Source organism: Lipotes vexillifer, unplaced genomic scaffold (assembly GCF_000442215.2).
Source record: "Lipotes vexillifer unplaced genomic scaffold, Lipotes_vexillifer_v1.1 scaffold150, whole genome shotgun sequence".
Classification (NCBI taxonomy): domain Eukaryota; kingdom Metazoa; phylum Chordata; class Mammalia; order Artiodactyla; family Lipotidae; genus Lipotes; species Lipotes vexillifer.
In genome coordinates this window covers 5,751,812-5,765,962 of record NW_006792921.1, presented here as the reverse complement: position 1 = coordinate 5,765,962, position 14,151 = coordinate 5,751,812, and the positions used below count along the sequence as shown (strand labels likewise).

The 14,151-nt window shown below is 34.5% G+C and overlaps 1 protein-coding gene across 1 annotated transcript in view; it reads right to left on the bottom strand.

Moving 5' to 3' along the window:
• ZNRF2 (zinc and ring finger 2) overlaps nt 1-14,151 on the bottom strand; it is a 96,516-nt gene that overhangs the window by 12,315 nt on the left and 70,050 nt on the right. Inside the window, exon 3 of the mRNA XM_007466098.1 lies at nt 776-881. Within this exon, the coding sequence (XP_007466160.1) occupies nt 776-881 (106 nt within the window). The remainder of the gene's footprint in view (nt 1-775; nt 882-14,151) is intronic.

Here is a 14,151-nt window from a genome sequence, read left to right as displayed (position 1 = left end):
ATATCTCCTCCCTCTTGTATCTCCCTCCCACCCTCCCTATCGCACCCCTCTAGGTGGACACAAAGCACCAAGCTGATCTCCCTGTGTGCTATGTAGCTGCTTCCCACTAGCTATCTATTTTATATTTGGTAGTGTATATATGTCCATGCCACCCTCTCACTTCGTCCCAGCTTACCCTGCGTATTTATTCCTGTCCTTCCCCTAGGTTCTTCACAACTTTTTTTTTTTTTTTTTTTTTTTTAGATTCCACATATTTGTGTTAACATACGGTATTTGTTTTTCTCTTTCTGACTTACTTCACTCTGTATGACAGTCTCTAGGTCCATCCACCTCACTACAAATAACTCAATTTCGTTTCTTTTTATGGCTGAGTAATATTCCATTGTATATATGTGCCACATCTTCTTTATCCATTCATCTGTCAATGGACACTTAGGTTGCTTCCACGTCCTGGTATTGTAAATAGTGCTGCAATGAACATTGTGGTACATGACTCTTATTGAATTATGGTTTTCTCAGAGTTTATGCCCAGTAGTGGGTTTGCTGGGTCGTATGGTAGTTCTATTTTTAGTTTTTTAAGGAACCTCCATACTGTTCTCCATAGTGGCTGTATCAATTTACATTCCCACCAACAGTAAGGCTATTGCTTTTTAAGAAATGGGGCAAGGGAGTTTCAATGAAGACGAAATCTTCTCAGCCCTAACTACAAAAGTGTGAAACCTGAGAAAGGTCTTTTAGTCTAATATCAATTTGGTTAACATGAAAATAAACTTACCCTTTATGATATATGCATAGACAAGGCAGTCGTGCTATAGTATCTCCCTGCTGCAATTCTTCAAGGCATATTGCACATTCCCCAGCATCTTTACTCAGCACATCCTCTGAGAAAAAAGAAAATGAGTTTAGGACAATAAAACGGAAAGAATTATGTGAATGCTAATTTATGAAGAGTGATGACTGGCATATTTTGTCAGAAATACATAAAACTCAGCATCTATATTTGAAATGCTATTCACAAATCAGTGAATAATGTTTACCTTTACTCATGGACAGTGTCTCTCATTTCCATTTAGATTTCACTGAGGCACTGCAGTTAGTAATTAAGAACAGTATGGAATCCTCCAACTTGCAAATGACTTTGCTATAAAACTTTACCAGTAAGTCAGTTATGTGGAATTTATTGTCCTTATGCTACTAATCAATATTAATCTGGTGCCCAAGCTAGTTCAAAAAAGTGTATAGAGTATAACATGGCAGAAAAGACATGAAAATACTATTGGAATTTTTAAAATTCTAAAATAACAAAATTGCATAAGTTAAAGAAATCATCTTTAATACAGGACTTTAAAAAAAATCTGCTTAATTCAAGAAAATACAAAGGTAAATCAAAGCTTTTGTGTAGATTCTGAAAGGGACTTTTGGAAACTTGAGGATTTCAGGCATTAGGCCCAACATTAATCCTTTCTTTCTTTTTAACATTAAATTTCCCAATTTTAATAACTGTACTATATTTAGGTCTTAATCCTTTCCCATAACAATGCCAAGTCTACTCCAGGCAGCAATTACACTAACTTGCAGGGTATTTTAATCACTTTGTTTAAAATATTCCTATGGTGAAACCCTTTATAAAGCAAAAATTCCTTTCGGGGGAAAGAAAAAAAAAAGGTTCTCTCAATTTATGTTTTATACTGAAATTTTAATTTAAATTACATTTTATTAACGTTAAATTTTAATTTTACAAGGATTTTGCCTAAAATAGAGTATATTAGCCGGACATACTTTGTGACTCTTTTTTTTTTTTTCTTCTGTACGCGGGCCTCTCACTGCTGTGGCCCCCCCTGCCGCGGAGCACAGGCTCGGGACGCGCAGGCCCAGCAGCCACGGCCCACGGGCCCAGCCACTCCGCGGCATGCGGGATCCTCCCGGAACGGGGCACGAACCCGCTCTCCCTGCATCGGCAGGCGGACCCCCAACCACTGTGCCACCAGGGAAGCCCTGTGACTCTTTTTAAATGAGGAATAACTAAAACATGCCATTAAAACTGCTGAAGAGTACACATTCTTAGTAAGTTTAGAGAACAAAAAGCAAAAGCAGGAACATGCAGTATAAATTTATATCACAAATAGATAAAATTACAGTTTTGGAAATAAAACCAAACAAGCTAAAGGGGAAAGGCTGCATTAATCTCTACCTAGGTGCTTAAACACAGAGCAAGGTAGGAAAGTTTCCTAAAATTAAGTACTTATCTGCTAGTCCCATACCTCTTATAAACAACAAATTTAATTGTGCACATATCTGTAATAGTTCCTTCTAGAAAAATCCATTCTATAAGTAGTTCCCCCTTTAGTTATTCATTTTGAGATAGCACATTAAGATGAAATACAGACTCTATTTGGTCTACAGAAAGTAAGGTACCAGCAGATGATTTACCCATAAGGCTAGAGGGGGTAAGAGGGCAACTTCCACAGAAAAAGGAAAGGCCTTAGCAAGAAGGCTTATGCTTTCAGAATCTAGGGAATATGGTTGAAGTAATTTTAGCTAACTATTGGGTAGCTCACAAGCTAATATATCACATCAAAGACTTAACCAGAAGAAGATTTTTGGGCAAGTGGAACTGGGTAAATGGAAAATGATGCCTATTAATACTCCCCTCAAGAGTCCTCTCCCTTTTTTTCTTTTCTTGACCCTGGAGGTCCCAACCACAACCACGACCCCACCTGCAACCCCAAGTCTTTCCTCCTTCTCTTGATCTCCATTTTCCTCTTCTTGTTCTGGATAGCTTTCCACAGATAGGGAACCAGTTTAATGTAAACACCTAACTAGTGTTAAAGTTAATTGGTATATTGGAACCCACAAAACGGAAGTCATCTCAGTGGCTCTGACCACATCCCAAACCTATACCTAAGTCAGCCTAAACTACAGAAAATACCTCACTCTCAAGGAAACCCAACACCAATCACAATCCTCCAACTCAGCTTTAGCTAGCCTACTTTGCCCTAGAAAATAGAACCTGCTAGCCTTATAAGGAAGCCCCCAGCCTCCTAGCCAATCATGTCCTGTTTTCACAGTGCCTCTTCTAAGGCCCCATAAAACTCACTCTTGCCCAAAATCCCCTGGGGAGGTGCTTATTAGGCACTGTAGTCCCCCAATCTATGGATTGTTTTTCCCTTGAATAAAGGACATCAAACTTGTTACCAATTTTTTTAGTTTTATTATTTAACACTAGGATGATAGCAATGAAAAAAAGAGGAAAAGATATGAAGGAAACACTAAAAGATCATAGTACAGGTATAATTCCAAATAATATGGAATTTTTTGTGGTATGTTCTCACCACTTAGATTTTTTTCACCACAAAGATATACCACACATCATAACATAAATCTAAGTCCCACAACTAACTTCAAAAAATTAACCATCACTTTTTATCAAGCCTAAGACATCAATAATTATAAGATGCACCATGAGTTTTATATTTCACCAAGAAAAAAATGCTTCCATTAAACTATGACACAAATCAATTTTAAGACATGTCTCATTTTTCAGAGCTGTTAAAATTTATAAAAAGAAGTGTCTTAGAATTGATGGACTAGGGTATCAAATTTTCTACCTTTTGGAATACAGTAACAATGCATCTAGATTTAAGTATAAAGGAACCAAAAAATCTCTATTAACATAAATTAGACAGACCAGCTTTTAAAAAATAAAAAGTATTGCCACATTTTTGCCATATAAATCTATTTAACAGATTCTCAACACAAAATAAAAATAGGTAGAAATCCACGAAGTAAAAGCTTCTGAATTCATTGTTCACAGAAATATAAGTCTTACACTGCTTTTATGTTGACCTATAACTACCAACTCTCATTTCTTTATTACAATAGGTTTTAAAAATCTTTTGAGTTGGGAAAATTTTAATATCTTAAAAGCCCTTGGTTATTCTGTTTATAAGAAAATTTATTTACAGTACAACAAAGACAAGTCCAATCTGCATATAATTAACAGAATAATATATATTTTAAGAATATAGGGCTTCCCTGGTGGCGCAGTGGTTGAGAGTCCGCCTGCCGATGCAGGGGACGCGGGTTCGTGCCCCAGTCCGGGAAGATCCCACATGCCGCGGAGCAGCTGGGCCCGTGAGCCATGGCCGCTAAGCCTGCGTGTCCGGAGCCTGTGCTCCGCAACGGGAGAGGCCACAACAGTGAGAGGCCCGCGTAACGCAAAAAAAAAAAAAAAAAGAATATAATGATATGCTTTGCAGGTACTAATTAAAAAAAATCTTTTTAGTTTAATCTAGAATGACATATTAATGTCAGTCATTTTAATCAGAAGGTCCTAAAGCCCAAGTAATAAAAAATATGCAGAACTGTATTTTCTATGTTAAGATATATATATATATATATATACACACACATACATATATATATGTGTGTGTGTGTATATATATATATATATACATATACATATATAAGAACATTCCAAACACATTAATTTCAGTGCAGCCCAATATCCAATGTAAACAGTTTCTAATGAAATGATCTCTGCTCAGAAAATTAAAAGTTAACATTAACATATTATAGTCACTGCTCAACTGCATTTTGATAAGCAACTCTGAGTTAAAAGACAGTTCGTTCTCAACAGTTACTGCCCCAAGTAGCAAATGCTTAATTTTCAAATTCGACAGTCTTATTTCCAATAGAATCTGTCTTTGTATGTTTGAAGGTAGTTTTTATTTTTGAAAAGTTACTATGCAACGTGATTAACTTTTGACTGGAGGTTTTCTAGAGTATGCCCTTCTCCTAACCCATTGTGACACTGTACTTTCTTTCAAAGGGAAATTTTCAGCTTAGTAATGAGATACATACAGAGTTAAATAGGGCCTAGAAATACCACTAAATCCAGGACACTGAAGCATCTTTAAGACAGCTGGGAAAAGGTTACTAAAAGTCTTTAGCTAATCAATTTAAAACATTCATGAAGAAACCATCTCAGGCAATAAGGAGTCAATGTTTTAGGACTAGAATACCTTAAGGGTAGACTACTAACTAGCCAAAATTAATATGAGAAAAGCAGAGAAGGGAACACAAATAGATTTAACTACAATGGTTGGCTAGTAAGGAATTCCCGCTCTCCACAAGCACTGATTAGTGGACAGATACTCAAGACTGTGAACAGGAAACTAAACTTGTGTTGCTTTTTCAAAAGTGTTGTTGATGTCCCACCTAACAGCTGGAATCAGTGTATTCCTTATCAGTCTAATTCTTTGATTTATTCACATGGTCTATGCATTGATTTAGAGGTGCTGATACAGGAAAAGAAGAATTAAACCTAGAATAGAACAATGATTTTATCAAGAAGTAGGCACCAGAATCACTTGGGTATGTATTCTGCTCAACAGAGAAACAAAAAAACATATACCTGGGCCCCATCCCTAGAGATTCTGAAATATACCCCTGCTTCAGAAAACAACTGCTATCAAGGAAAGAGCATGCTGAAGTAGAAAGAGCGTAAGATTTAAAGCTGCAAACGATATATGAATTTCCATTCTCACTATTAGATAGGTACATAACATCCAAAATGTTGGTCACCCTTGAGTTTACTTTTACTCTTCTTTAATACTAGCACTAATAAAGGTATTCAAAATATTACAGAGATGAAATTGTAAAGACTCTTGTGTAAAAATTCATCTTATAAAAACACTATAGAAAATATCAGTTTTTATCATTATTATCAGAAAAACCTTTATGGACTTCTTGAAAAACAAAGTTGGTCATTTTTCTCTTTCCTCTTCTCCCCATTCTGGTTATTCCAGTTGTGGCAATTTTATAAAATGTCATAAATAATCCCATGGCCAACAGAAACTTCTATAGGATACTCTTGACCCAGCCATTTCTAGAGACCTATTATAATTGCCAGACTGGTAACAACTCCATACAAACGAAACTGCCTAATTAACTTTTAAACGTTTTAGCTTCATTCTATATTTAAAAGTACTATAAATGTCCACTTTGTTACATGCTTTTAGATGTACTTAAGTCTTTTATTAATCCTATGAGGTAACTAAGGTTACCTCCATTTTACAGATAAAGAAACTGAGGCTCAAATAAATTAAGTAACTTACCAGAAGTTACTAAACTAGTAAGTTCTAGGGTCAGGATTCAAATTTAGGGTAAGTCTTTGGCCTTTCTACAACTTCATGAATTTTGCTACAAAACAATTTCACTTTAAGAGTATAAGTACAGAAGCAAACTGTCTTAGGCAACGTTAGGTTTGAAATATTAAAGGTGAGGATGGCTACCTATTTAGAGGAAGTATGCTTAAGACTGATCATATGCTTTATCTTCTGGAGTTATTAAACTGCTATAAAAACTGGTATCAGAAATGAGCTCACACTTTACTGCTTACTTCATTCTACGGAACAGGAAAACAGCCCTGTCCAATAGAACTTTCTATGATGACAGAAATAATCTTTTAAGTGTGTTGTCCAAAACAGTAGCTACTAGCCACATATGGCCTGAAAATAGCACTTGAAATGTGTGCAACTGAGAAACTGAACCGTAAATTTAATTTTTGCAAAATGTGAAATCTATATATTTCAATACAGTAGAGAAGGAACATACATTTATAAACTAAAAACTTCCGTAAACTGTTATTTTACTTATAGCCTCAAGCTCTTAATTTGCATCACCCAAAGAAATTACTTAAAATTCAAGCAGCCAAATATGCAAAATTAAAATATTTAGCAAGTACAAGCACATATCCATATAGTTATTGCAGATCAAGACAACATGAAAAAAAGCAGACAGCCAAAATCCTTTGGGGTGGTGGGGAAGAAAAACAACAAGACCAAATATGTTAGAGGCAGCCAACAAAACTCCATGCGAAAATTTCATAATCATCACAGCCTTATTTTCAGATCAAGCATCCAAAGGTGTATGATCTTTTCAGCAAAATACAATGCCAAGCACTATTATGGATCAGGCATTTTTACCTGAAGACTTATTTTTTGTTCTTGAACCCTCAATGATAGCAGTAGAAAACAAAAGCAGCTGAAATGTGAAATAATCCCTAGAAAAGTCAAGAATTAAAAAAATTCACAACATTAGTAAGAAGCAATTACTCAAAGAATGAAAAATTGCGGCTCACAAGGTTTATTAATAAATACTTTCAGATATGAAGTTATATCTAATGGACTTAAGAGAAGTTAACATTAATATTCTAGATTTATAGATCCGTGAGATGTTACTGTACTCAAGTATCATTAAGGGGAGTTAGAAATGATATTTAACAAAGGGAAACAGTCATTTTCACTGTAAGATTAATATATCAATAAAAACATGGGGATAACCTTTACTAAACTGTCTAAAACTCAAAGTTCATGGTCAGGGTCAAATTTTACCCTGTTTGGAAACTTCTTATTCTGGTTCGATGAGAAATTGTGGGCTTCCTCTGCCTAGATGCTACTGACATTTACTGCATCAATGCTTTCTTTAGGTTAAATATAATTGAGAATTGGCTAAACACATAGCCACTTTTCATTTGCACTGTTAGAAACTTACTTTAAAATTAAGACTATTCTTCAAGAGGAGACAGAAGTTGTGACTCTTCTGATGACTTTTAAGGAAAGATGTGTACTCTTGGGAATACTTTGGAAATTGACATTTGGCACCTTCTCCAAGAAAATATAAGTAAAATAAAATGTATATACTCCAAAAGGTAAAATATACAAAAACAACACTAACTAAAAACTTATAGATTTAGCTTCCTTGGGACCTTTTTGTTTCTAACTCGCCTAAAAAAATAGCTCAGGATTAAGTATTTTCTAAAACCAGATACTGGGACTTCCCTGGTGGTGCAGTGGTTAAGAATCCACCTGCCAATGCAGGGAACATGGTTCGATCCCTGGTCCAGGAAGATCCCACATGTCACGCAGCAACTAAGCCCGTGCATCACAACTACTGAGCCTGCGTTCTAGAGCTGGCAAGCTACACTACTGAGCCCACGCGCCACAACTACTGAAGCCTGCACGCTTAGAGCCGTGCTCCGCAAGGGAAGCCACTGCAATGAGAAGCCCACGCACAGCAACGAAGACCCAATGCAGCCAAAAATTAATTAAGTAATTTTTTTAAAAAGGTACCTAATAAGCTGCAAGAAGTTATACAAGTCACCTAAGGAATTTTTAAATTACCAAATTACTCCCCAATCTTCATACCAAATTAAGATGACTTTCCTTTACTCCCTCCCTGTTACAAATCGCTGATTTGCTAAACCTTGAATAAGTGTTTACCTAAATGAATTGCCCACATTGAAAAGTTAATAAAAAGACCCAAAAACCAAACAAAAAAATACCCCAAAACACACACATATAGAAAAGGAAAAAAATGAAAAGAAACTCCTGAATATATACAAAAATAGAATAAAATATACTTTCAACTAAAGTTTCAGGTCTATTTTTGTTTTGAATCAATGCAGAGAGAGAAACATCAGTCCTAAAAAAAAACCAAAAAAGCTGATTTTCAAACTTAATTTATGATTGTATACTTTTAGAATTAATGTATTAAATTATAATGTAGGTTTTAATGGCAATAACAAAAGAGTCAAACAATCTGGGTAATATAATGTAGCAAATTTTAAAAAAGTGTTATTTATAGACAGTTCTAGGTTCAAATTCCAACTCTGCAACGGGTTTAGGAATATAATGAGGTAATAATACCTACTTCATAGGGCAGTGGTAAGAATTAAATAATATCTGTTAAATACCTACCACTGTACCTGGCAAGGAGCAGGTATGTTCTGAATACTAGCTATGTGATTACTGGCAAGAAAGGACACTTCCTCTGAGTTTGTTTTCTCCAATCTAAAGAAATGATGAAACCTGCTAGACTTGTCTCTTAAAAGTGTTATGAAGATCTAATGAGATAACGGAAATGGAATGCAGTCTTACGGAAAAGAATAGGCCTGAACTTTGGACAATGCACAAAATTCTGAGTCTCATTTTCTTCAAATAGATTGCAAGTCATAATACCTGCATCTCACAGTCTTTCATATTGATGATTAAAAATAAAAGCACTAATGAATGTAAAAATGCTTAAGGCTCTAAATGTTAGCTAAATTAAACAAAATTCTACTATCATATTGAAACTGAAAAATGTCAATACAATGGTATTGTATTATAGCATACAACAAAACATATGTCAGAACTATTATCAGATTTATGAACTACGATTCTATCATTCTGTTAGAATGAATCTGAGAAAGCGTATTACAATGTGTATGTATACCTACTGAGCGTGATGGTCTTTCCCTGCTGCTTCCCCCTGCGGCTACAAGGTAATTAGCAGGCTGACTGGTAGATAATGTACAGGGTCAAAACTCAAAATGCCTAAAGGGGGATAAGCCAGAAAACGTTCAAAAAGTAGCTCATCTTTTAACCTACTTCATAAGAAAAAAGAACAGCACAGTTGTGACAATAAATGCCAACTGAATTTGGCCTTAGTTTTAGGGGTTAACAGGTAATTGTGACAAACTGGTGCCCACAGTCCTATCTAAAGGGGCAGTTGCTACTATAGAATGCCATGTGGGAATAAAGAGCCAGTGTGGCTAGGTATATTTAAAGCAGCTGCAAATTTAGGTTTTTAGATGAAATTTCTTCATTTTCAAAATATCGACTCAAAAACATTTTTGATACTGTGTAAGCAAACAAAAAAAAGTCTGTGAGCCTAATGTAGCCAATACTTTGCAACCTCTGTATTCAAGAAGCAGTAAATTCCATGAGGGCAGAGAACCTTGTAGGTTCTGCTTACTCCAGCACGTAGCATAGTGTTTTGTACACAGTAACTGCTTGATAAATATTTTTTGTATAGCTAATGAAGCAAAAGATCTCCGAAGACTAAAGAAAGCACCAAGCAACAAATGAACCAACGGCAGAGAAAAGGCCCCAAAGCCAGAGGGTTGGTGTTTCAGTGACTTGGGCACTTCACTTGCAGTCTGGTGACTCAGCTGAGCTCAGACCTATTTTTTTTCCTATTTTTTTTTTTTTTAAGTGTACTGACTTCTTCTTTATCCAGTGTGGTTCAAATCAGCCAATCAACCAGAAAGCACTGAATATATGTGGGGTTTGCCAATAAATAATTATAGGTTGATTACCATGTATGGGTAAAGAATTAAAAGCACTATGTATGCACAGGAGAGAGATTTTAAATGTCCACTCCTAAGATAATAAAGCAAAGTGTGAAACTCAAATGTACCTGAAGGAAAAAGCAGGAAGGTGAGAACCAGTAGCTCTGACAAGTCATATAACATTAACAACTCAGAGTTCTTTCTTGATCCCTCTTGACACTGCTACTAAATGACTAAATACTGTGACTAAATTACTAAAATAACTGTAACTAATTGCTGGATCCTGGAGAATCTAAATCTAGATTCATCTGAAACTTCAGATAATGAAACCTCAAGAAAAATCAAGAGAGAGCAAGTGTAAAATGGGTTTATAAAAAAATTGCTTTAAGAAGAGGGGAAACACACTGATTTTGAAACAGGTTTCTTTCTTTCTGCTCAAAGTTTACCAATCCTTCAGTTGCCCAGGCAACTTCAGTACCTGAGTGAATCCCACTGTAACAAGGGAAGAAGGCTGCTCTGACAGTGAAAGCACTACTGAAAGAAAGAAGCTACTGAGTTGGCCTGAGGACAGAACTCTCTGCACCCAAGAACAGGGAAACTTCTTTCCTCACACTTTTAAACAAAAAGGGCTAGTGTGTGCCAAGCTAATGACCACAAGGCTCACAAGAGAAGAATATCCTACATTCTATCCACTTCTATTTGAGAAAGAAATAATAGTATGATCTACATGTGTGCTAACATTATGGAACAGAGAAAGGTCATAAACTAAGTATACACAACAATGTGAATGAAGGTGAAGCAAGCTGATAAACTGAAATAGACACCTACTATAATATCAGAACAAATGAATGAATGGAAGAAAGGGAGGGAGGAAAGGGACGATGACTTTACAAGTAGAAATTCCTAGAACCAAAACCCATTATTTTTTAATATTTCAGAAGGGAAAAAGGAAGGCCAATGCAGAAAACTAAGTTAGTAATCTAGAATAAACATCATGTAACTTAAAAAAAATTAACAAAAACATAAGACAGAGGATACATCAAGGAGCTCTAATGTTGAAATTATAGGAATCACAGGAAGAGAAAAGGAACAGAGAAAGAAATAATAATCAAAGAAATACTAGAAGAAAATAATCCCTGAGCTGACTAAACATTTGAGTTGCTAGACTGAAAAGGTTTATAAAGTCTCAAGCAGGATTAATAAAGATGGGAGTAGAGTGAAAAAACACTTGAATAGATGCATCCTGGGAAAAAAAGAGGATTTCCAACCTTCAAAAAAAAATTAACTGTAAGCTTCCAAATGGAAAGAACAGGTAAATTAAGATGAAAAAACAATGAAACCCAGCAAGACTTCACATCTGTAATACTGGGAGTAAGACAGTACACAATTTTACAGACGTAAAGGGAAAAAAAAAGAAATAAAAATATCCTATATTCAGCAAAAGATAGTAATCATATATGAAGGTGAACAAGAAACACTTGGGAATCCAACAGCTCATTAAGTATACCATCCATGAAAGGCTTTCTAAGGAAATTATTCATGAAAATTCTTTTAACAAAAAGAAAATTAGAATAAGAACAAAACCCTCAATATACAGAAAGAGAAAATTAAAGACTACAAAAAAAAGCAGTGAGCAATGAAATATGTTTAAGTGAAATTTAAATCTAAATAGATAATACTGTGACTGAAACTGTAATATAACTAAGGATTTTTGAAACAAAAGGAACATCCTGCCAGTGCAAAACTTAATATGTAATTAGGATGTAAAGTCTAAATTATTTCATAATATCCAGGACTTGGAGATAGAGGGGGAGGGGAGCAGGGGACAGGAAAGTGAGCAAGAACAATATATTAGGGAGATGACCACAAAGAAAACTCCTAATTTTGATAGAATAAAACAGAAGTATATGTTTAAAAATATATATTAAAGCAAGGTAACCAACAAAGGAATGAAAGATGTATAGTAACTATAAAGTTCAGAACTAATCTGGAAGAAAGGGAAAGTAACTTGATCAACCCAGAGAAGGCTGGGAAGAACAAAGTAAAATAGACAATAAATACAAAATAAGGGAAAGAACAACACTAAATTTACCAGCTATAATGTAAATGTATGTGTGCTGAACAGTATAACAGGACATCATATAACTACTATCTAGCCTCAACAAATCAACTTATTTACTATGAATTAAAAAGAAAAGAATAAACAAAACAGGGAAACACAGAGAAGCAACTGTCCTAGAACACATGCCAAGATAGAAGAGCTCAGGAATGAAGATGAAAAAGAAGAGGGAAAAAAGCCTATTACAAAATGAAGGTGAAACTAGAAGGAGAACAAGAATAGACATACCTGATATCACAGTTAGGAACACAAGGGGTCAAAAGTGAGAATAGTAAACTGGAAATGAAAAAAGCTTTAATAATTACAGAAAAAAATGTTACCTAAGGAAGACAAGGAGATCCTATTACACACCTACAGTATTGTAAAAAATAAAATTACATCACAGAAACAAAAATAGGTCTAGATCTATATACTTAAATCCTAGAATTGAATTTAATCCTAGAAAAAACTAAACATGAAAAATCAACACTATTTAAAATATATGCTAGTAGATATTGGTCATAAAAAATAGAGTTCTTTGGGCACCTTGGCAAAAAGACTACCAATTCTAAAAGGAGGTGAAATCAGGCTGGTCTCAGACATCTCCAAAGAAGCATTTTACACTGTAAGACTGGAAGAAAGCTTATAATATCCTCAAGTAAAGGAAGCGCAACCCAAAGATTTTACACCCAAACTGTTATTCAAAAACAAAAACAAAAAGCACAGACAACCAATATTAAACATGCAAGCAGTCTAGTGAACTGTTTCCCATGAGCCCTTCTCAAAGGATTTATATGAGGATAAACCTCAGCTAACCAAGAGATGCCTGGAATAGCTAAAGCAAAAAGATTTGCAGTGAGAACTAAATCTACTTAACTGTAAGATTAAAACAAATGTGGGAATTATGATTAGATAACATATAACTTATATACCTAAAAAATTAAAAGTTCATTATTATCTATAATAATTGGGTGTAAAAAGTATCATTTGAAGTTGACAAGGCAAATAAGAGAAGTATAAATATATTTAATAGCATAAGAGTAAAGAGTAAGATAATGTAATAACTAAAATTGGGACAGAGCGGTACAAAAGGCAGAAAGAGGAAATATATTCAATTTCATCACTGCTCACAGAAAGGAATTAAGTGTCTAAAAATATAAACTTAAGGATACTATACAGTTATATTTATGAAAATAATCCCTAAAGAAACAACAATAGTTCTTCCTAAGTAAAAGAGGAGGCATATGGAACAGAAAAACTGGCCACTTGGTGAAACATTTTTAAAAAGCCATAAAAACAGAAAGTATCAATACATAATGACAGAATTAAAACTAGCCATATTAATAAATGTAAATGGACTGAACCAACACAATAAAAAGGAAAGACTAGATTGGATCCTAAATGAAATTAACCCTGCATTGTATACAAGAGCATATCTGAAACAAAAAGATGAAAGTTGAAAGGAAGAGAAAACATTTACCAGGCAAATACAAACTATACAAACTAAAAGAAATAAAGAATTACAATCTTAACATTAGACAAGGTTGAATATAATGAGATGGCACTAAAGAAGACAAAGGACCGTTTATAGTACTAAAAGGTGCAATGGCACCTAAGCTATAATAGTTAGGAATAACATATTCATTCATAGCATTGGCATTCATAAAGCAAAATAGTATAGGCAATACAGATAAAAATAGAAAAATTATCAATAGAAGACTTTAATTTACCTCAGTCCATGACAAATAAAGTGAGAAAAAAGATGGATATAAAAGACCTTTTAAACTGAACACAAACATGGAACACTTGCCCAAAATGACCACATATTAAACTACACAAAGAAAATCTTAATAAACTAAAATATAGAAATAGTATAGATAAAATCCACTGATCACAATATAGTAAAACTAGAAAATCGCAAAACCAGAGGGAAAGA